This window comes from Ctenopharyngodon idella, chromosome 22, assembly GCF_019924925.1.
Source record: "Ctenopharyngodon idella isolate HZGC_01 chromosome 22, HZGC01, whole genome shotgun sequence".
In the NCBI taxonomy this organism is placed as follows: Eukaryota; Metazoa; Chordata; class Actinopteri; order Cypriniformes; family Xenocyprididae; genus Ctenopharyngodon; species Ctenopharyngodon idella.
The window spans coordinates 27,928,910-27,952,644 of record NC_067241.1 but is presented as its reverse complement, the minus strand read 5'-3'; the positions used below and the strand labels follow the sequence as shown (position 1 = coordinate 27,952,644).

At 37.9% G+C, this 23,735-nt stretch overlaps 1 protein-coding gene across 1 annotated transcript; it reads right to left on the bottom strand.

Moving 5' to 3' along the window:
* Positions 1 to 2,416: 2,416 nt before the first annotated feature.
* Positions 2,417 to 16,045, bottom strand: edem2 (ER degradation enhancer, mannosidase alpha-like 2). Its single transcript, XM_051879526.1, has 11 exons — positions 15,808 to 16,045; positions 15,357 to 15,467; positions 12,864 to 12,903; positions 12,666 to 12,771; positions 12,142 to 12,267; positions 10,577 to 10,788; positions 6,774 to 6,915; positions 6,086 to 6,210; positions 3,977 to 4,121; positions 3,100 to 3,221; positions 2,417 to 3,016 (listed from the first exon to the last, which is right to left on the bottom strand). Exons 1-11 carry the CDS (start codon positions 15,912 to 15,914, stop codon positions 2,552 to 2,554), a joined length of 1,701 nt encoding a protein of 566 aa, XP_051735486.1. The 5' UTR covers positions 15,915 to 16,045; the 3' UTR covers positions 2,417 to 2,551.
* Between the last annotated feature and the right edge of the window lie 7,690 nt (positions 16,046 to 23,735).

Sequence of the window (23,735 nt, the reverse complement as noted above, 5' to 3'; positions counted from 1 at the left end):
AGCGAGTAAATTTATAGGGTTTTTTCAGATCTTTCGATTTAATGGACAAAATAAGCTCTTACAATTTACATATAAACGCGGCCAGAGACGACGGAAAAACATACAGAGAGCATCCAGCTTTCGTTTCTGCTCTGATAGACGCAAGACTGCACTGAACACTGTGAGTGTATCAATCAACCTGTCATCAGCAATTACCACGTCTATCGATCAGCATGATATATATATATACACTCTGAGCCCTCGGACAGCACGCCAAATATGCATATCATTTTCTATCTGACTTATTTGTAAGTGTGAACTCGTGAAATCAGGAATGGTGAGAGAACATTGTGCTTGGTACGTTTTTCATCTTCACACCAAACTATCCCATCTGGCTAGTGTGCTTCCCATAATGTTTATGCCTTAGGTCAGTAGGTGGACAGTAGGCGGTCTTTAGTGGCTGTTCAACCACATGAGTGTGTACACTATGAAAGCAATCTGGTCGAATGCGTTTTCGGCCTGTTTCCACCTGGTATTAAGATGCGATTTGGTCAATCGGATCACAAGTGGACAACGCTAAAAACAGGTGTAAACGGCTTGTCCACTTTAGACCACTTCCAGAGGTAGTTGGAAAATGCATTCGTCCAGATTGCTTTCGTAGTGTAAACGCTCATGTGGTCAAATGTGTTCAGCCACAAAAGACCGCCTACTGAACTAATGTGCAAACACTATGGGAAGCGCACTAGCCAGACGGGATTTAAACTTTGTTGGCTTAAAACCCAAGTTTGGTTTGAAAAGGAAAATGTACCAAGCACAATGTTCTCTCACCGTTCCTGATTTCTAACACACACTCACCATGTTCGGCTAGTCTTGCGGCTGTCAGAGCAGAAACGTAAGCTGCTGCTCTTTGTATCTTTTTCCGTCGTCTCTGTGCGTGTTCACATGTAAATTGTGCGAGCTCATTTTGTCCATTAGATCGAAAGACCTGAAAAAAAATGTACCCGCCCATTGACCCTACCCTCAAAGAAATCAGGACAGAAGTGGTTGAAAGTGGACAAATGAGATGGATTAAAACACCAGGTGTGAATGGGAATGTGTCTCCCTCGTCTACCTGTGATCCGATCAACCAAAACGCATCTCAATACCAGGTGGAAACAGGGCCTTCGACTACCTCTGGAAGTGGTTGAAAGTGGACAAGCTCAAAATGTTTCAGACCCCGTTTACACCTGTATTTAGCGTCGTCCACTTGTGATCCAATCAACCAAAACGTTTCTTAATACCAGGTGGAAACAGGGCCTTAGTGAGGAAGGATGCATTAAATTGAACAAAAGTGACAGTAAAAACATAACGTTACAAAAGAATTCTATTTCAAATAAATGCTGTTCTTTTGAACTTTCTATTCATCAGTGAATCCTGAAAACATGTATGACGATTTCCACAAAATACGAAGCAGCACAACTGTTTTCAACGTTGACAATAATAAGAAATGTATCTTGAACATCAAATCAGCATATTACAATGATTTCTGAAGGATCATGTGACACTGAAGACTGGAGTAATGATGCTTAAAATTCAGCTTCACATCACAGAAATAAATTACATTTTAAAATATATTCAGTTATTTTGAATTGTAATATTTCACAATATTACCATTTTTAGTGTCTTTTTGATCTAATAAATGCAGCCTTGGTGAACATAAGAGACTTCTTTCAAAAACATTTTAAAAAATATTACCGACCCCAAACTTTTGAATGGTAGAATATGTGCAAATACACCCAAATCTTGCCTTACATTTTGAGTATCACAAAGCTGAATCACTTAACCTGCGACCAATGAATCAAGGAGTCAGAACAGTTGAACGTGCAGCTGAATAATTCTCATAACTATAATCTACTGGAAACACCTGAGGCATTACAGCTGCTAAGATAATGTGTACTGTGATATTGCTAATAACCCAGGTCAATTTGTTCATTTGCCTCAAAAGAAGTTAAATCAGCAATGAATCTACTAATCCCATCCTAAAAGAATAGAGGCTTTGTCCAGAGCTACAGTCGTGCCATTCTCAGTTTGTGCTGGCATATAAAATGGGCAAGAGGTGGAGGGCATATTCATTATAAACTTTTGCTCTCTGGCTCTCATTTGCTTTCTCACGTGAAAAGGAAATACGCTTTTTAGACTTGACGCCAGACTGATTAGCATGACACAGAAGCATTAGTATTAAAATCTCAGTTAAGCAGCAGTGTTTGGTCTTGTGTGGCCTATTAAGTGGATTATTTTTATTCTTTATTCCGCATATTGTATGACTGAATGAATGAAGGGATATGTGCAGCATTTGTAAAATACTTGCCTCCAGGAAATTCATTTTTTGAGGTTTGGCAAAGAACTGGAATCCATAATGAAAATGCTTCCCGAAATTGAATTATTAAAACGCCAACACTTTTGTCATCTAAAACATTTTAATAAAAAGGGTGGAAAAAAATCCACACATTTTTAGAAAACATTTAATCTCTCCAAAGTTAAATTACAAACATAATCTACATCTTTACACATTGTTTGCAGTGAGAAAGTCTGTTCAAGAATTGTCTGAGAAGACTTGACCCATGACAGCCAGTTTGGCACTGAATGGCTGCACAGGGCAGGAGAGCACAGGAGGTTTTCGTCTCTCTCCTGGCTTCAGTGCAATGCTCTCTGAGGAGCGGCTGGCGCTTTGGTCCCCTGACGTCTCCTCTGATTGGTCTGTGGGAGGCCTGAGTGGTTGTGAGAAGCTGAGTAGTATGTCCTGTAATTCCCTGTGCTCGTCCTGGTATCGACTGCAGCAGTGGAGTGCGGCGGGGTCGAGCGGGTGAGCCTCCGTGTTAAATATGTAACCCCCCGCGCTGAGTACACAGTCCCCCTGCAGGCCACCGAGCTCAAACTCAGTGCCCGTGTTATGAAGGAAATTTTCAGGATCGAAGAGGAGGTAGAGGTATTTAATGGTCTCGGCCAGGAAGAAGGACTCCATGCGGTTGTCCAACTTGTGGTCCCTTACGTCCTTCACCTTTGGCAGAAATAAAAAGATGAGTATGTTTAGAGACTGTCTCAATATTGATCAAACTTTGAGACTCATTTTGAGACACTCACAGTGGCAAAACCACACTTCACCCGGCTGATTTTGTCAATCGACTCGACTGCATCCCGGCCAAGCTGCATGAATGTTGGGTCACCGGTGGCCTTATACAGATACATGGCACTCTCGATCAACTCTGTACAACAAAGTTGGTTACTTCAATTTCATTTATTCATATAAATTAATCAATACAGACTTTACAGCAAAATGTGCAAAACTTGCTGCCAACATGCCCGTTATTTGCAAAGCCATAGCTAAAGTGTTCTCAGCGGTTGCTAAAGGTTGGAATACTCTACATGACTTTTAAAATTTGAACACATTGTAAAACACTAGGCATCATTCACTTGCTGACTTTGTAAATGGTTAAAGAGAAAAACTGGGCATCATACACTAAAAGATTGAGGATCACACACTCCCAGACTTCTGAACGCAACAAACTCACGCAGAAACACATGCTTCGTTGAGGACAAATGAGAACAATGCATGTTCTAAAATCAGCTCAAAATATTAAACATGTTTGATCTCTGACGACTGGATGGAATCAATAGTATAGCATTTTAAAAAGTATTTTTAAATGGTTATATCTCTTTACATAACTCTAAAACAAAATAAATTAAATAAATAAATATGTATTTTATTTCAATTTTATTACAATGTTTGTTTTTTTTACACATTTAAATAAATACATTATGTATTTTGTTAGACTTCATGACACATTTTCAAAGTTTGGTTCCCATACCAAAACCTACATGTTTTTAAGAAAAATTCAAGAATATCTTCAGGGTCAAAAATGACCAGAATGTGTTATAATGGTTTAAAAGACAATTAATCTATGATTTGAGGACTTTACATGTATGCATTGCTTCCTTGTGTGGTGTGTTTTATAGATACCTGGCCGCAGAGGGTAGCCCTCTCGTTTGTCCACTGTGTAACCTTGAGGAATGCTGTAGAACTCTGGGAGGCCTCCAAACTGACGCCAAACACTGTAGTAGTTATGGAAGGTCTTTGTGGCACTGGAAATATCACCTATCAAACTCTGAAATTAAATAAACACATGTACATTATTAGGCGGCACAGAAATCTGCTCTCATATGCAAATATATTGAAAATGGTGTTTTCCCATTGTCTTGTGACATTTAGGGATGCACCGATACCATTTTTTAAGGTCCGAGTACGAGTACCGATACTTTTCTAGTACTCGCTGATACTGATACCGATGCCTGTACATTTATTAATTTCTCTCTCTCTCTCTCTTTTTTTTTGGTGATGTTGCAGTTTTCCAAGCACAACACAGTGAGACTAACGAATGTAGGCCAGCTTCATTATTACTCTAATGAAAAAAGTAATAATTTTTATGTGCTTGTCACAAACTTAAAGAACAAAAATTTCACAGTGTCCAATAACCTTCAAAGGGTATAATTACCAATTATATAATTGTTCTTATATAAAAAGAAATTTACAAACAAATTACAAACAATACAACAAATACTATAGAGATACAAATTAAATAAACTTGTTTTTCAGATACAGTAGGTTTATTTACCATGTATATATATATTTAACATATTTTGTTGTTTTATTAACATTAATGACAAATATGGGCTACGGTCCCTTTAAGACCGAATCCATGGATACAGACACATATCCTGTTTTCACCCAAATATTTACGTCCACTTAAGCCATAACCGACTGTATTTACGTGAGATACTCCACACGATGGACATTTTGACAACTATGTGTGCATTTGACCATTCAAGCGCGAGGCGAACTGATCGCGCAAGAAAGAGAGAGAGCGCGCTTCTGGTCTGTGTCATTGGTGGATCCAAAATGGTCAATATTCATATTCATGCATTTCATTCATATTTCATGTTAAACATTTATGGCTTATGATTTATCAATATTACTTTTGATTTCATATATTCATGTACTCCTACTCCATATATTAATCCTCATCATATTTTCAAGTATTTACTCTTTAATGTACTCCTTTATGGTTATTCTTCTTTTATCTTTAAGAGTATGTATGCTTGCTATATTCAATTGTTCTTCAAAGTGTTCCAATGTGACAGGTCATGTTGACACGTTTGTGGTTAGATATTGTTCGCCTGCCAAGTACTGCAGAAGCGATGTTTCCGGAATTAGTTGCTCATTTGAACTTGATGTACCTTTGTATCAAAATATGTCTGTTTCTATTTCTGCAGACCTGATAATGCAAGAGCTGCAAAATTCCCTTAAGGGTATCAAAACAACACCTTTTGTATCTATTTTCATCTATCTTTAACATTTGACCAGTCACTCTGACCTAGCCGTTACACCAACTATGACATAATGGATAAATCTGTTTGACCTTTTCTTATTAGACCAAAACATAAGTTTGAGTGGGATGTAAGTTTTCCTATGCTTATGGTATAAAACAGACTGGGTCTTTGATGGTTGAGCTTTTTCTTTGCTTTTTCTTTGCTCTTTTTGCTTCTCACAACTCTTCTGCATCTTCTGCTTCTTCTCTTCTACCTCTCATGTCTTAATTTTGTTCCTTCTTTCTCTATATTCTGAACTTCATCTTCATCTATTAGATACAATACTCTAGATTTTATTATTAACTATTAAGTACTTGATTAATTTGTTTGTCTCTATAATTTTTAATTAATAAATTTGTTATTCCTTATTCAAATTTGATTTCTGACATAATTATTGCTGGACTGCCTGCCTCAAGTTTTTGCATCAGTCATTCAGGGTGATTCCGCCTATCCCGCCTTCACTAATCGATAACGAATTGTGATTGAAAGCATGCAGTTCGCAATGTGTGGGTTGTCATCATTAATTCTGAAGTATTTCCACACCCCTGAGGCTGACATTGTTTTTGCTGCTGCCGCCAGTGTCTCTGTCAGTTATGTCACGTGAGGTATCAGGCTTTGGGGGTATTTTTGCGAGTACAAGTACATGAGCTTGGTATCAGGCCCGATACTGGTATCGGTGCATCTAGTGTATCTGCTTTCTCACCTGCAGTCCAGGCCAGAACGCCTCCAGAGACTGAAACACAGGCATTGATACTGTTCCTTTATGCATCTGCACCCACAGATACCAATCATCAAACTTAGTGTAGTTCTTTATGGACTTATCAAATTCTGCAACACACATTTGAAAGTTGATAATGCTTTCACATAAGCAAGATAAGGAAAAATAAACAGCAATTACTGGAAATTAGCTGGTGTTATGATTAGCTAATATCTAAATTTAGTGTAGGATTTACTTTAACTGCTAGTAAACTTCACAAATAATTACAAAGAAACACATTGAATTAAACATTAAATTTTGAAGTAGAAAGGCTGAAATAGTATTTTCTTGTAAAACATTCTCCATTGGACTGTACAATTCTTGTGTAATATAGCTGCTAAAGACATGTCTTTTTCGTCAACACTTGACCCATTAATATTAGCACTTACTTTTTATTTATATTTTACTTTTCTTTTTTCAATTTCTATTCTCTTTCTCCATCTACTTGTATCTAAAAAAAAAACAAAAAACCTTGCTACGAGCACTTTGCTGATGAAACTCTGACTTGCTACGGCACTTACATACTGTTGTACTCATGTTGATTTGATTGCTTCTACTATTCTCATTTGTAAGTCGCTTTGGAGAAAAGCGTCTGCTAAATGACTAAATGTAAATGTAATAAGTCAATGTTTACCGTGAAACATTGCCAGCAGCTCCTCATCCTGCAGCAGGATGGCTCCCTTTACGAGATACTCGAAGTATGAGTCCACTCCCGCCCCGATCCCTGCGTCCTGAGCCACCCACTTAGAAGTTATGACATCTATATGGTTGCCCACCTGAAAAAATGAGAGAGTTATGTGATAATGTTAACAAGAACACTGAATGCTGGAGCCAGTAAAGGAGTCACAGTACACCATTTCCATTTCAAAAATCCATATTTTTCCAGACTTCTCTATAAATTTTACAGACCATATGTAACAACTGATAAATGGTATGATATCCAGCATAATAATAATTATTATCAGGCATTATCAGTCCATCAACTTGAATTGATACGGTAAAACTGATGCCATCGTTACAGTTCGTGTCACTGTGTATCAAGTGCTGAGGAAGATCCGGAGCTGAAATTAAGATATGGTAATGGCCAGTAATTTCCGACATGCACTGTAAGCAGTCGACCACAAAAGACTGGGTCATCTGACCAATCAGAGCAGAGTAGGCCAATCACAATAGACTGGGCCATTTGACCAATCAGAGCAGAGGAAGCTCTCAGAAAGGAGGGGTTTAGAGAGACCGAATCCTTTATCAAATTGTTTCAGACAAACATTTAGCTGCACTGACTGACTGGTCAAAATGCCCTAAAAAACACTCTGCTTGTATGACACATTTTTTTTTGGAATATCTCAATTTCATATTTTAGAAAACAGAATGGGGCAATAGTCTGGAAATATTTTTCTTATCCAGACCAGTGGCCTGTTGCACAAAGCCAGTTTCAGTTTCTACCCAGGTAAATTCAAGATTAGTTTGGGCAAACTCTGGTTTTTCGGGCTTATGAAGGTGGATTGGTTTTTAGCGGGTTTCATTGCTATGGTAACTTATGCTACACGGCTAACCTGCTCCGGAGCAGGTTTTATTCTGAGTTAGAGATCATAAACCCAAACTGGACCAATCAGCTGTGAGTAAAGTGACACGTATCTGATGCAATAAAGCCACTCCCCCTGTATCTCTCGCTCCAAATTAAAGCAGTTTATAGTAAAAACATTTTAGAGACAAAATTGCTCATCTTTTGCTGCTAATTATTTATTATATTTATATTATATGAATTATGTATAATTCATATAATAGTATATTCATATAATTATTATATTACTTGACAATTAATATTTAACTTTGCTTTTAAATTGATATAAATATAATACATGCATCGATATATAAAGCTTTTAAACAAATTAAGCTTATGTGTATTCATTTGAGCTCTTTGTGAATCTAATATAAATTATTATATTATAAATTATTAGGCATATTTCTTTGATTCACATGCCTTGATATAGTCAGATATTTTCTTTCAGCTGCCTTCTCAAACTTTTACTGCAGCAGTGTTTACTCCTGCCTTGTAAATGCATTTAATTTCATGATATTTTTCATAACGATCTCTTAATCTTCAGAGGAGAAGTGAATTGCGCGGCTCTCTCGCGAGAAGTGAAGCAAACGGACGCTCGTTCCGTGTGATTGGCTGTTTGCCGCACGTGTCACACTTTCAGGTGCATGCACTTCAGAGTTAATCGCAAACTCTGGATTAAACCTGAGTTGACAGAGAAAGTTTATACCGAATGTTGTGCAACATCTGATCCTGATCTTAACCAGTTTGGATTTATCTGGATTTGTCAACTCTAAACCTACTCTGAAACTCAGAGTTTGTTCAACTAGCTTCATGCAACAGGCCACTGGAAATTACTAAAATCAAATTCCATACTGTGTAGGAACCCCGGGGTCATATAAAAAAAATGTCTGCACGTGTGCGATTGCTACTCATTTCACATGCAAAGAGGGTTTATGTTGTGGTCCTAAAGCCCCACTTAATTCTCAGGGTCAGAGAGAGGGTAGAAACTGATCACAAAAATAAAAAAAATGTTGTTTTAAATGAGCATTTTTGGTGCAAAAACAATTGCTAACATTATAAATTAAATTATTAAAAATGAAATTAAAAAAGATAAATAAAAATGTATATGACCTTTTGTAATCAGCTTGCAAATATGTTGAGCTATGCAAAATGCTAGCTGCTCATTTAAATCAGATTTGGATCTCCGAAAGCTTTATGGTTCTATAGAATATTTAATCCCGATAAAGAAAACAGGGATTAGGATAACAACGGATAATTGGTTGTATACAACACAATCTGAATCACATGGAGAAACAACATAAACATAGTTTTTGCCTTTTTAATCAGCCCTGTCCTAGTAATTGCTGTTAAAGTGATTAAAGGGTTAGTTCACCCAAAAATGAAAATTCTGTCATTTATTACTCACCCTCATGCCGTTCCACACCCATAAGACCTTCGTTGATCTTTGGAACGCAAATTAAGATATTTTTGTTGAAATCCGATGGCTCAATGAGGCCTCCATAGCCAGCAATGATGAAAGGTTTGCAGCACCAAAGTCACGTGATTTCAGCAGTTTGCCGGTTTGACATGCGATCTGAATCATGAAGCAGTGTTTTGAAATCGGCCATCACTATATAAGTCGTTATTTTGTTTTTTAGGTGCACCAAAAATATTCTCGTCGCTTTATAATATTAATATTGAACCACTGTACTCACATGAACTGATTTAATGTTTTTAGTACATTAATGGATCTTGAGAGAGGAAATGTCATTGCTGGCTATGCAGGCCTCACTGAGCCATCAGATTTCAACAAAAATATCTTAATTTGTGTTCCGAAGATCAACGAAGGTCTTACGGGTGTGGAACGGCATGAGGGTGAATAATAAATGACATTATTTTCATTTTTGGGTGAACTAACCCTTTTCACGTTGGTAAGAAAGCAGCAGCTAAAACATAAATATTAACATTATTAGAGGCATTTGGTCAAAGCATTTCAGAAGAGACATTTCTGGGTGGTTTAGCTACTACTAAGTGCGGTCAGTAGGACTGCTGGGCACGGGCAGGTCATTCATGATGCATTACATTCATATATTGTAGTATGAAGTAAATGTAAATTTACTAGTTAATACTGCATTCTGTTAATATTGTATAATGTAGAGTTAAAGCGATAGTTCACCCCAAAATGAAAATTCTATCATTTACTCACCCTCATACCATCCCCAATGTATATGACCTTCTTTCTTCAGATAAATACAAAGAAAGGTTTAATCCTATTGAATGGGTGCCACTATGTTGATGCTTAAAAACCATACACAGTAATCCTTCTTCTGAAGTGAAACGATAGGTGTGTGTGTAAGAAAAATACTAATATTTTTCAACTTTTTTTAACTATAAATCATTGCTTCCGGTCTACTATCATACGAGTGTTCATGAGAGGGACGTTGTGACACGTGATGTAAGTGAGTTGCAAAGCTTGCGGGATAAGTAGCAGTTCAAGCATCAAACTTTTGCCAGCCATTCAGGCCCTGTCCTCATGAACATGGGTATCTTCAAAACTGCAGCTTTTTCTATGCGGTTTGGCCGTTCGTCCACATGCAAACGCAGTATCCAGTCACTGAAACTGAACTTTTTTGAAAACTCCTGCCAGGGTGAAGATTTTTAGAAACTTCGGTTGCAGTGTTGTCGTGTAGACGGTGAAACAGGAGATTTGGACTGCCCTGGTGGATGGTTCCTATAACTGAATTCCTATATCTACCCAGTGCGAAAGCCTCAAATGATTGAGAGAATTTTCATGTTTGGATGAACTATCCCTTTAAAACCAAAGAATTTCAGATATGCACTACTCTGGTGTCATGGCTGTACTACAAACAGTTTGATCCCAGATAAAAAGCTTTTACCAGGCCAATATCTGAGCGTGTTCTCCATAAGGCCCTGAGAGCTTTGCGAGCCACATTCTCAAACACAGGGTCTCCAGTCAGTCGGCTGAGGGTGGAGAACTCCAGGATGAAGGTGCCCACTCCAGCAGTGCAGGTGACGGGGGTCTCACTGGGGTTCACCCCCCTCAGCAAGTTCACCGTGCCATATGGCATCCCTGTGGGGGTCTGGAAAGCTGAGAAGAACACAATATATATAAACTGACAGCATTATCAATAATCATGATTAAATATTATTATGATTCTAATATAGCTTTAAAAGAGTATTTCTGAATCCCAATTCACATACCCTTCCTATACAGCATGTCAGATTAGGATTAGTGCATTACATTGAAAATAGTACGTCAAAGGTGACTGAATAGAATCTCAAGGAATTTGGGATGTATCCATGCATGCTTCTTGGAAAAATATTGCTCACACCTCCTTACACATTATGAAAGATGCAATTTTATGTCCCAATACAGGCATACTAGCTTAGCTAATGCTTAAAACTACATGCTTTTCTAAATTAATAGGAGTATGCAAATTCAGTCTTTGTTTTCTGTGACAACTATTAGCATGGTAAACTAATGATGAATGTATATGTGATGTAGCTTTTTCAAATTAATACATTTTGATTGATTGGCAGGAAATACAATACATACTAATGAACTGAAATGAACAAATTGCTAAACGGTGAGTTTATCATTACATAAAAAACATTATATGCACTCATTAACCTGTGTTATTTTCATATTATTTATATACTATTATAGTATTTATTAATATTTGGAATGACCTTTTATTTTTATATTTAAGTTTCATTTTAATTTTAGTTTTGTTGCTGTGTTTTTGTCATTTTCATTAGTTTTTTTTAACATTTCTATATTTGTTTACCATTTCCATTTTTCAGTTAGTTGCCAAGGCACTTTTTGTTCAAGTTTTTTAAATTTAAAGATTTTCATCTAATATTTATATTTTATTTTAGCTTCATTTCAATTAATGAAAACTATTTTTCAATAGTTTTAATTAACAATAACAACAGCGTCATTAAAGTCCCCACAAAATCAAAAGGGACAATTCTTAATTTTTTAATGGAATATTGCAGTAATTATTTTAAATAATTTATCCGTGCACATTATTTTTGTTTTAAATTCATGTGCCTCGTAATCTTTAATCAAAATATTTCCCCTCCCTCTAGCAGTAACATCTCATCTCTTCTCTTCTCTATTGACGAAGGAGGGGCAACCTGTCACTCACATGAGATCCACCAATAGCAAACCACAACCATCCAATCAATTCCCCATGGACAAAACCAAGTCCCGTCCAACATGTTCCAGAAGCCATTTCACTCAGATATATACGTCATAATAGGGAAGCAAAGACTATTGCAATTTTCTGTTTCATGCCGACTTTAACAAAGTGTTTAGCTCAGTTTCTCTGGTGCAATGACAAATGCAACAAACTATTCGTGCTAAATATGTTTCAGATAGTGATGTAATTGCGCTATTAATTGAATATGGTTTTGAAAAACACATTAGCTCCCTCACCAGGCAGCAGTTTGCGGGCGGCGTCCTCTGCCATGCGCAGGAGGGGTCCAGAGCAGGGCCAGCCCTCCTCTACCTCCATCCCAGCACGTTTAGAAAGCATATGGGCAGAGAGAAGCCCACCAACCACTGCAAGAAATACATTTCATCAAGTGACCAGATTATAAACACGTACACTGGTGAAACTCACTTAATGCCAATGATTACAGCCCATCAGATAAATAAAGATAAATGAGTTTGTCCGGATCTTATGTCCCCCCAAAATCAAATAAATAAAATAAAATCTGTTTTGCACAAAAAAAATAATTATTTTCATGACAATAAAGCACATTCCCACATTTAGCAGTAATGTAAAATAATTATTTAATAAAAGTATTTATACAATTATATAATAATAATATTACACACACACACACACACACACACACATTATTTATATATGTTTTTTCTTTTGATTTTTGGGTATATTTTGAAATGTGTATATTCATCCAAGAAGGCCATACACAATTCCATAATACACAGGATACCTCGTATATTGGTCTCAAACACAGATGCATTTACATCCGTGTCAAAGTCAACCGTGTCCTGAAGCAGAGTGGCCACACGCTGGAACTCTGTGTGGTTTCCCAAAACCTGTGATCAAAAAGGACAAACATTATCTGCATCTGAACTACAGAAAAACCACTGCATGGCATGGAAGAATTTTGTTGAATGTAATTTCATACCAGCAATGTGTCCAGAGCATCAATGAGGGTGAGGGAGAAACTGAAGGAAAATGGGACAAATAGAGAGGTTATAATGATAGAATATGACTTCTGAATCTTCCTGTCATAATTATGTGTTTTACTATGAAACATAATATATTAAAGACAAAGGCTTTTGTTCAACTCCACTGAAAAAAGAAAAAACCTGCACCAACTTTCCCAGAAGTATTTTGGGCCAAAGTGATCATTAAATGTAAGTGAGAATTTTACACTAACCAAGTTCAATCAAAAGAACCCCGGTGCTGTCCATTTTAATCTTATGAAATATAATTTATTATTTTTTTAATGTCATGTCAGCAGCACAGTGAATGACAAACATTGTATAATTAAAAATTAAAAAAAAACTATAAAACATTTAAGATTAATACAAGACAAAAATTCTAATTTTGAAGTACATCAGTTAAACTGATCTCTGAGTAAAAACATCTTTATGCATTAAAAACTGTGTAGTCCAGTAAAATATGTTCAACAGTCAATAGAGTTTGACAAAGACGGCATGTTGGTGGTTTTAGATTTCAAGAAATAACCATGTGCAAATCTTGAATAACCTAAATGATACCTAGTTAAAACAACCTGATCATGCCTAGATTTAAAATTACTAAAAACCTTCTCCTTATACTAGGATTTAGTTCATTTAGCTATTTAGTTCATTTCATCCCATTGGATATGCCACTTGTTAGTAATATAGGAGATAATTACTGGTCTTAGGTGGACTTTGACAAGCTAAAAGCCTCCTTTGCAGTGATGTCTGCTTTTTTGTTATCAAATAAACAAATATATATACATATATGTATGTATGTATGTATGTATGTAACAGAGGCCAGCTAGTAAGAACTGTGCAGATAACCCTCACTCCTGTTGACACTAGAGGTTGCATTCTTTGGCCTCCTTGTTAGCGTGTCTCCCTCCCACGCCAGAGACCCGGGTTCGAGGCCCGCACATCGCGGGGCGTGTAGGAACTTAGGGGTTACACCTGTTCAACTGTTTGTTAAGTGTGCCAGTTCTGTGCAAGAAAATTCCTTGTTGAGGTCAGAGGATAATGACCAGACTGGTTCAGCTGATGGAAAGGCAACAGTAACTCAAATAAGTATGCGTTACAAGCGAGGTCTGCAGAAGAGCATCTCTGAACACACAACACGTCCAACCTTGAAACACATGGACTATAGCAGCAGAACACACACTGGTGCCTCTCCCGTCAGCTGAGAACAGCAAACTGAGGCTAGAACTCACACGGACTAAACTGGACAGTAAAAGATTGGAAAAATGTTTCCTGGCCTGATGAGTCTCAATTTCTGCTGCAACATTCAGATGGAGGGTCAGAATTTGGCGTAAACAACACTAAGCATGGATCCATCCTGCCTTGTAACAACAGTTCAGGCTCCTGCTGGTGAATTGGTGTGGAGGATATTATTTTGACACACTTTGGTCCTCTTAGTACCAACTGAGCATCGTTTAAACGCCACGGTCTAACTGCCATGTCACAAAGCTCAAATCATCTCAAACTGGATTCTTGAACATGACAATGAGTTCACTAATCTCAAATGGCCTTCACAGTCACCAGATCTCAATCCAGTAGAGCAGCTTTGGGATGTGCTGGAATGGGAGATGGATGTGCAGATGGAACTGTGTGATGCTCTCATGTCATTATGGACCAGAATCTCTGAAGAATGTTTCCAGCAGCTTGCTGAATCTCTGCCATGAAGAATTCAGGGGAGTTCTGAAGGCAAAAGGGTTCAAACCCGATTCTAGGGAGGTGTACCTAATAAAGTGGCCAGTGAGTGTGTGTGTGTGTGTGTGTGTGTGTGTGTGCGCGCGCGCATTTTTGTGATTTATGAGGACACAAATTTGTATAATGGCATGGGTATTACACTGGTATTACGACATGAACATGAAATATGAGGATATTTCATGAGTCCTCATATTTAAAATAGCTTTAAAATCATACTAAACAATGTTTTATTAAAAATGTAAAAAATGCAGAATGTTTTCTGTGATGGGTAGGTTTAAGAATAGTGTAAGGGTACAGAATGTACAGTTTGTACAGTATTAAAACCATTACGCCTATAGAATGTCCTCACTTTGATAGCAAAACAAACCTGTGTGTGTGTGTGTGTGTGTTAATATTTATATATACTTTATTTCCGAAAGGACTTAATTTAGATTTTGATAGAACACCTTTTTGTGATTTCTATGTTTAAGCTAAATTTGGTAGATCTTTTTATTTATTTTTGGAGAATATAATGTGTTTTCATTGGTTCATTTCTGTCTTGTTTGTTGGCCATGCATATTCATGTATTTACAAGTTTTAATATTTTTGACTACCTGACAAAGCCCGAAATTGTTGAAACATTGTTTGCCTACAGTTTGAGAGCATTGTGGCAGTGTGCTGTCCTTTTTTTTTTTTTTGGAAGAATAGAAATGTTCCTAGAATGTGTTTCTGCTATAAGCTCATACCTTCCCCATGTGTCCTGTCCGTCACATGTCAGCGGTCTCAACTCATCATAAGGATATGCATTTTCCAAGTAGCTGTTGTAAGCATGATAAAACATCGACTTTATTCTGTCCCTGGTAACACAAATAAAACAAATATCAAGCAGCTTTAAACAGGACTTATTGTCAATATTCCTCTAAGCAGTACAAGGCATTATGATTATACAGGTGACAAGTGTAGTACACACTGAACAGGCTTTCTGCTGACTCCTGTGTATTTATTTACACATGACCATATGGCAAAGCTGACTGACTGACAGCAAATTCCCCTTCTTGACAGGACATAGATTTATACTTGTTAGTGTTACAGCAGTTGTAACATCTAATGAACTCTATACGGCACCCTGATAATCTGACCCACTTATTACATATCAATAATTAATGATGAATTTAGAATATTATTAATATATCTCACCTGTAATGAGACATTTCCTGCTCAGTAAAATCTCTTCCTTTAACATGACTGATGATCGGAGACAGGTATGTGGCGCAAAAAACGGCGGAGAAAAGGAAAGTAAGCATGAAGTAACGTGATGTGAGCAGAGATAAACAATACTATAATTTCAAGCGACATGGATATGCACAAATACTACAAACAGTGCAAATAGGAAGAGCACATACTGCGCATGCGTATGAGCGAATGCTGACGTGCAGGTAGCACGAGCTGTCGATTTTAAAATAAAAGCCCTATGGTTACTTCATAGAAAATATAAGTCCTTGGTTCTAAAAAAATAAAGAAAAACTATTGTGAATAAAATAAAATAAAATCAAATATTATAAAATCAAATCAAACAAAAATAGCTTTAAAAAAATGCATTTCAGTTTAAGTCTTTTTAAAAGGTTTTTATTTATTTATTTTTTAATCTACTAACAGAAAAAGTTGACTTATAGAAAGAATCAACAAAACATGACATAAATCAGCAGCACCAAAGCAGCAAAATTATGGATAAAGTGATGTCCATAATGAGTTTCTGATGTCCCCTTCTGGAATATTGGCAGTATTGATATGATGAATGCCTGACAGTTTCCAAAACATTACACTATCCAATATCCAAATCCCACACTATCCAATAAAACTTCAAACTTCTACCCAACACGTTTTAAAAGATGAATCCACTGAAATAACATGAGATAAGTTACTGAGACAGCTTATTTTGTGTGTTTTCTATAGTATTAGTAGACCTATGAGAACATGAATAACATAGTCAGCATTAAATTATTAAAACTGTAATCTTGGCTCAAATTGCAGCACCAGATGTGAGTGTCCATATAAATCTAAATGCGCATGTAACTGTTTAACATGAATAGCTTTTAAACTTGTTATGCATAAATCATATATAGTGCTATCAAATAAAACATATACAACCAGAAGAAACATATAACCATTCGATGTCTAATGAGTTTGACACAATCTCAGCTTATCATTTCACTGAAGGAGTATTATACAAAACACTTGGTGTTCTTCTATTAAAAAGTGAAAGTGAATAAATAATGATAAAGGGAAAAAGAATGTGCATACAGTTTTAAATAATGTGGAGCTGATCTGAGGCCTGTGTTTGCTGTGATTTAATACGCCGTCACACTCAGAAGCCTCTGCCAGCAGTTTATAAGCCTTCCCATCATTTTCATTCTCCACTGCTGTCTTCTTTTCTGCTTCTTCCCTGCTTTGCAAGATGCTTTTCTGCATCTATTTGCCTGTAAAGTAATACATTTTTCTAAATCATGTTAAATTCTCTCTTTATTTCAGATGATTATTATTCAGATTAACTTTATTTTGATTATTCAAAGATACAATAAATAAATACATTTCTAGATCATGTTATCCTCTGTTTATTTCAGATTATAATTATTCAGATTAACTTTTTAGCAAAAATAAAATAAAATAAAATTCTAAATAAATACATTTCTAGATCATGTTATCCTCTGTTTATTTCGGAATATAATTATTCAGATTAATGTTTTTAATTATTCAATCAATAAATAAACAAGTTAATTCATTTCTAGATGATGCTATCCTTTATTCCAGATTATACTTATACTTCAGATTAATTTTATTTTGATTCTTCAATAAATAAATAAATAAATTTCTAGATCATGTGTCACAGTCCACAGCTGGAGTGGCTTTTATTGCCACCAGAGGGCACTCCATCCCGGACTATTGTCACACCTTCATGGACTCCATTCCCCAAAATCCTTTGCCTGGACTTATCAGCCATGATTACATACAGCTGTTACTCATTAGCATTATTAGCTCTGCCTATAAAAGCCTGGTTCTCGCTATCATTCTTTGTGAGGTTTTGTAAGTGTTAACTGCATTTCTGAGTGTTGTTGTGATAATCTGTTTGTTGGTTCTGACCCTGTTGCTTGGGTTCTGGTTCTGGTTCTGTCTCTGTTTCCCTGTATTCCTGCCTTAGTTTCTGTTTTGGACTGCTTGCTTGTATTTGGACCTCTTGTTTTTTTGTTTTTTTTTTTACACTGTTTTTGGATTACCCTTCTAATAAACTACTGCGTGTGGATCCTCAACCTTTAAGTCTCTGAGCAGTTTGTGACAGAAAACCTCACCACACATGTATCCAGGAGAAGAAATTTTGTTCCTTCGTCAAGGTATTTGTACCATCGAGGAATACACTGTTAAATTCTGTGTTTTAGCCAACTGTATAAACTGAATAGATGCTGTCTTGAAAGACTTCTATTGTCATGGACTAAACAAACCTGTAAAATCACTTTTGCCAAGAGGGAAAAAATGATCTAACCTTAGAACAATTTATAGACTATGCTCTTTTGTTTAGTGGCTCCTCTTTTACTGTTGGGGAAGTAGAAGAGGATGTTCCCCCTAAACATTTTTTTTGGGTAGAGGGCACCATATACCAAGCTCCAGTGGCCAAGGAGCTTGGTCCACCACAATCATCAGAATGCCCAGTTCTGTTGGTTGTTAGCCCTGTGCTTTATGTACCTTCCCATCCTGTAGTTCCTGCACCAAAGCCAGTTCACAACTTGACCGCCACATCAGAGCCTGCTTACAACATGGCCACCACGCCAGAGTCATCAGCCAAGATGGACGCCATTCCAGAGTCATCAGCCAAGATGGACGCCATTCCAGAGTCATCAGCCAAGATGGACGCCATTCCAGAGTCATCAGCCAAGATGGACGCCATTCCAGAGTCATCAGCCAAGATGGACGCCATTCCAGAGTCATCAGCCAAGATGGCCGCCATTCTCTAGCTGTCTCTAGCTGCCATGGATGCCACGCCAGAGTCTTCAGCCCTCATGGACGCCACGGCTGAGTTCCCGGTCGTCATGAATGTCGCACATGGAGCCTTTAAAGTGGACCCTATGCGAGTGAAACTGGCATCCAGCTTGGAGGACACACCACTGATGTCAGTGCGTTCAGCTGACATCTCTAGACTAGCGCCATCTAGCCCACCGGCCCCTTCGCGCTCAAACCTGTCAGTGCCTGTGCTGTCTCTCCCAGAGGTCATTCCCTTGTCCTCAGTACTCCCCGTTATGGCAATGGCCATTTTGTGTGTTTGGGCCACACACTGCTCTCCAGCCCATGAGTCCACTCCAGAGGCCACTCCTGCCCCAGATTTTCCTGTCTGCCCTGATGCTACCACTGAGGTCATCCCTGAGTTTTCTGCCTGCCTCAACGTGACCGCAGAGGTCGTTCCTGAACTGTCTGCCTGCCTCAACACAACCTGAGAGGTTGTCTATGAACTTTCTGTATCCCATTAAATTACCACAGAGACCAACCTGGGAAACCCTGTTGTCCCAGTCTTGGCCTTCGGAGCTCCCTGCCTGTTCTGACACGGCCCTTGTGGCCAACGCTAACCTCTCTGTGCTCCATTTCAGTTTCACCTGATCAGCCATGGTGCTCTCTAGTTTTGCCAGATCTGCCCTGGAGGTCTTTGGCTCCGACGTGGTTGACATCAGCTCCACCTGCTCCTCCTTGGTGCTCCTCAGCAATGCCTTGGTGGACCTCAGCCCCGTCTGCACTGCTGCGGCGATCGTCTGCTCTGCTGTGGGGGTGTTCAAGCCCATCTGCTCTGCCGCAGGCCTGTTCAAGCCCATCTGCGCTGCTGTGGTGGTCGTCTGCTCCACCGTGGGGGTGTTCAAGCCTGTCTGCACTGTCTGCTCTGCCCTGGCCACCTGCTCTGCCTCAGTCTTCAGGCCCTCTTCCACTTTATGGACCTGGCCCTCCATCCCGCCCCCTGGTCCGCCTTCACTCCGCCTCCCTGGACTTTCCTGATCTTGTTAGGAGCATCTGGAAGCTGCCCCCTTAGGAGGGGGGGGGCTGTGTCACAGTCACCAGTTGGGGTGCCTTTGATTGCCACCAGAGGGCACTCCACCCTGGACTATTGTCACACCTTCATGGACTCCATTTCCCATAATCCTTTGCCTGGACTTATCAGCCATGATTACATACAGCTGTTACTCATTAGCCTCATTAGCTCTGCCTATAAAAGCCTGGTTCTCTATCATTCTCAGTGAGGTTTTGTAAGCGTCAACTGCATTTGAGCGTTCTTGTGATAATCTGTTGGTTCTGATCCTGTTGCCTGTGTTCTGGATCTGTCTCTGTTTCCCTGTGTTCCTGTTTTAGACTGATTGCTTGTGTTTGGACCTCTTGCCTTTTTTTTTTTTTTTTTTTTTGACTGTTTTTGGATTACCTTTCTAATAAACTACTGCGTGTGGATTCTCAATCTTCGAGTCTCCGAGCAGTTTGTGACACGTAATCCTGTTTATTTCAGATTATAATTATTCAGATTTTTTTTTTTTTGATAAATACATTTCTAGATGTAGCCCTATTTATTTCAGATTATAATTATTCAGATTTTTTTTTTTTGATAAATACATTTCTAGATTACGTAATCCTGTTGTTTTTTTTTCAGATTACAATTTATTAAGATGAACTTGATTTATTCAATCAACAAACAAATAAAAACTATACCAAACTTTCCGGTTTGCAGCAGTTTTTTTGGATGAGCTGTGCCATTTGTCCCACCACCTTTGTCATGTCACCCCCTCTGTCACGCTGATGCCTCTTGCTTTCACTCAGGCATCTGAAGATTTGGGTCATATTATAGATATCTCGCAGGATACGGTGAACCTACCATCAAAACAGCGCATCAATTATTAAGACATCACCAAAAAGAAAAATGCTCTGTATCAACTGTCTCTAAAAACAAAATTGTGTTTTAAAGAAACATACATGTAGCTATGTACAGGTGGCTGTACCTTCTCAGAAGGACAGTGGTCCTTTTCTTTAGATATGTCAAATGAACCAGTCAGATTCTGTGTCAAGAGAGAAAAAAGCTTGTCTTAATGGGATAGTTCACCCAAAAATGAAAAATCAATCAATTTACTCCTCTACAAGTGGGTCCAAACCTGTATAAATTCTTTGTTCATCTGCTGTACACAAAGGAAGATATTTGGAAGAATGTTTGTAACTAAACAGATTTCACACCCCCACCCCACCCCCCATTGACTACCATAGTATTTTTTCCCCTACTGTTGTAGTCAAAGGGGGGTGAAATCTGCTTAGTTACAATAATATCTTATTGTAACTTAATATCTTTCTTTGTGTACAGCAAAACAAAGAACAAAGAAATGTATACAGGTTTGGAACAACTTACAGGGGAGTAAATGATGACAGAATTTTCATTTTTGGGTGAACTATCCCTTTAAAACACATTCAAACAGTTCACCTTCTACAGATATCCAGAAGAGGGCAACAAGTGACCACATTTTCATAACCATTCTTCCATCGCTTATATAATTTGTTAGAAGATCAATCTAGAAGAGCAAGTCAGATTTGCTACATACTGTACATAGTCTGTTTGAACACGTGGATTCTGGTTATCTGACACTCTGACACTTACCAGGTTTTGGAGCTCGACCAGGATGACTGCCCTGTAGGTGCTGATGATCTCAGAATAATCACAGGCGCGTTTACCGTGGGCCACTGCGAGCAGCAGCATTACAGCCACACAGACAGCAGGCCTGTTCACACACTGAAAAAATGCAATAATAAACAGCCTACTGCATCTAATCAATTCTGACTGATCTAAAATGTTACATTTTGCAAGATGTTGCAACCCAATGCACCATAATAACTCCACTAACCCATCCAGTCTCGCTGGTAACTGTGGTAACTTTAACTCTGAAGATTTTAAAAGAGTTTTTGATGAAATTTCCAGAGTTGTCATTTACAACTTTTTACATGGCTACTATAAAGTCAAATGACTAGAGCTAATGTCTTTCAAAGCTCCATAAGACATGTCATAATGCACAGGCTATAGGCCTACAACTACTACATTTAATACATATCACATTTAGATACTATATTACTGATGTATTTTTAGGATTATCCTGATCACAAACATGTCAGTGGTCTCATTTATGATCAGTGCAAACCAGAGGTCATTTTGGATTAAAAAATTATTGATTCACATTATAATTTGTCAATTCAAAGTGTTGTTAGTAGACCTAAAATTAAAAAAGAATATGCAAACATCATTCTTTCTTTATTTTTCTCACTACTGCCTGATTAAAAAACTGTTAGGCTACTTTATTTATTGTTTTCAACTTTCTATCTGATATCATTGAAGAATTGGACGATTTTTTGACGTTCTCCATCTATACTACAGCAAAGTAAAACATACTTTTATACATTTTTGATTTTGATTTTCAGAAAAGCATGCAGTGTAATTGAATTGCACGTGTTCACTAATAATTCTGGGATTAAATTGGTTAATTTAGAATCTGATAACGATATGTATCTATTATTAATAGTAATACATAAAATATCACTAAGTAGCCTAACTTTGATCTTTCAAGAAACAGAATATAGTCGTAGTGCGCAGTGATGCAGATGGATCTTACCATTGACCATGGGATGAAGAGGGACACTTGCGCGCACCAGTCAGGGATTGGAAATGTGGACATGGTCCAGCGGCGTCCAACGCCTGTTACATGTTTCTCACAGAAAACTTCAACAACGGTCCGACCGAAAAAATCAACCTTAAACACTCGTTTTTGGTCTAGTTAGAGTTGGTGCTCTGGCGAGAGGCGCGTTGATGAGGCTTAACCGCGTCCATTCCAGCATTGGTGAAAGAAATGTGGCGAGGCTCTCTCTCATGTGTCTCAGCCGTCACGGGCTGCTGGCATCGCGCTTTAGATTTCACCAGATCTCTAGTCTGATCAAGTCGAGAAAACTTCCGCGATTAATCAACTTTAGGCTTTGTTTCGGTTTCGGCGGGAGATCTTTATAAAACTGGTGCACTGAAGGGTCCACTGGTTAAGTGCGCGGTTTGAACCCTCACTGGACCCGGCCGTGATCAGGAAATGACTCTTTATTTACGCTGATTTAGGATATATAGACAGACAAAAAACTTTTTTTTGTTGTTGTTGTGTCAGGTTTCAGTGTGCAGAGTAATTCAGTGAGGTCGTGTGGTTTGTGTCAAGCTGATAAAATCACATCCCGCATGTTTTTTTTTTTTTTTTTTAGAATAGATTTGATTTTCTTAAAGGAAATTCCAGTGGTGTGAGGCAGAAAATTAATAATGGCAACATTTCATGTAAGCTTAATTTTTAGGCAGGGTCATCTTCAGGGGAACATTGTCCCCGGCCCTGTAAAGAAGGCGTCCACAACTCAGGTCCTGCTCTATGGGAGTATTTCTGAACCTTACATATTATATAATCAGCTCAAAAGTAGATTAATCAAAAATTTACACCAGAGACACATTGCTGTAGTCATGATGCTCAACATGTGTTATTTTCAATTCAGTAAGTGTGAATACATCAATAGACCGTTAAATAGATGGAAAAATAGACCAATCACAATACAGTATGCAAAATAAACGCAAGAAACAAAACTAATCATAATTCAGTATCCAAAAATTGCTACAGCATCATATCTGTCACTTCTAAAAAAAGCATGTAACATTTTCAAACATTTATCCTCCTTAACCTGTTATGCTAGTGGGACTCTTTGCACGCTTTTTTAATGCCTTTCCCCCCCAAAACTTATTTTGGTAATCATCATAAATTAGGTATCATTCAAAAGCTTCTGGTTCGGAGCACCAAAGTCACATGATTTCAGCAAACGAGGCTTCGTTTATGCGATCCGAACCACTGATTCAAAACAAAAGCTTCATAAAGCTTCGAAGCTTCATAAAGCAGTGTTTTGAAATCACCCATTACTAGATATTGTTGAATAAAGTCTTTATTTTGTTTTTTTGGTGCACAAAAAGTATTCTCGTCGCTTCATAACATTAAGGTTGAACTACTGTAGTCACATGAACTGTTTTAAATATGTCTTTTGTATCTTTCTGGATCTTGAGAGGT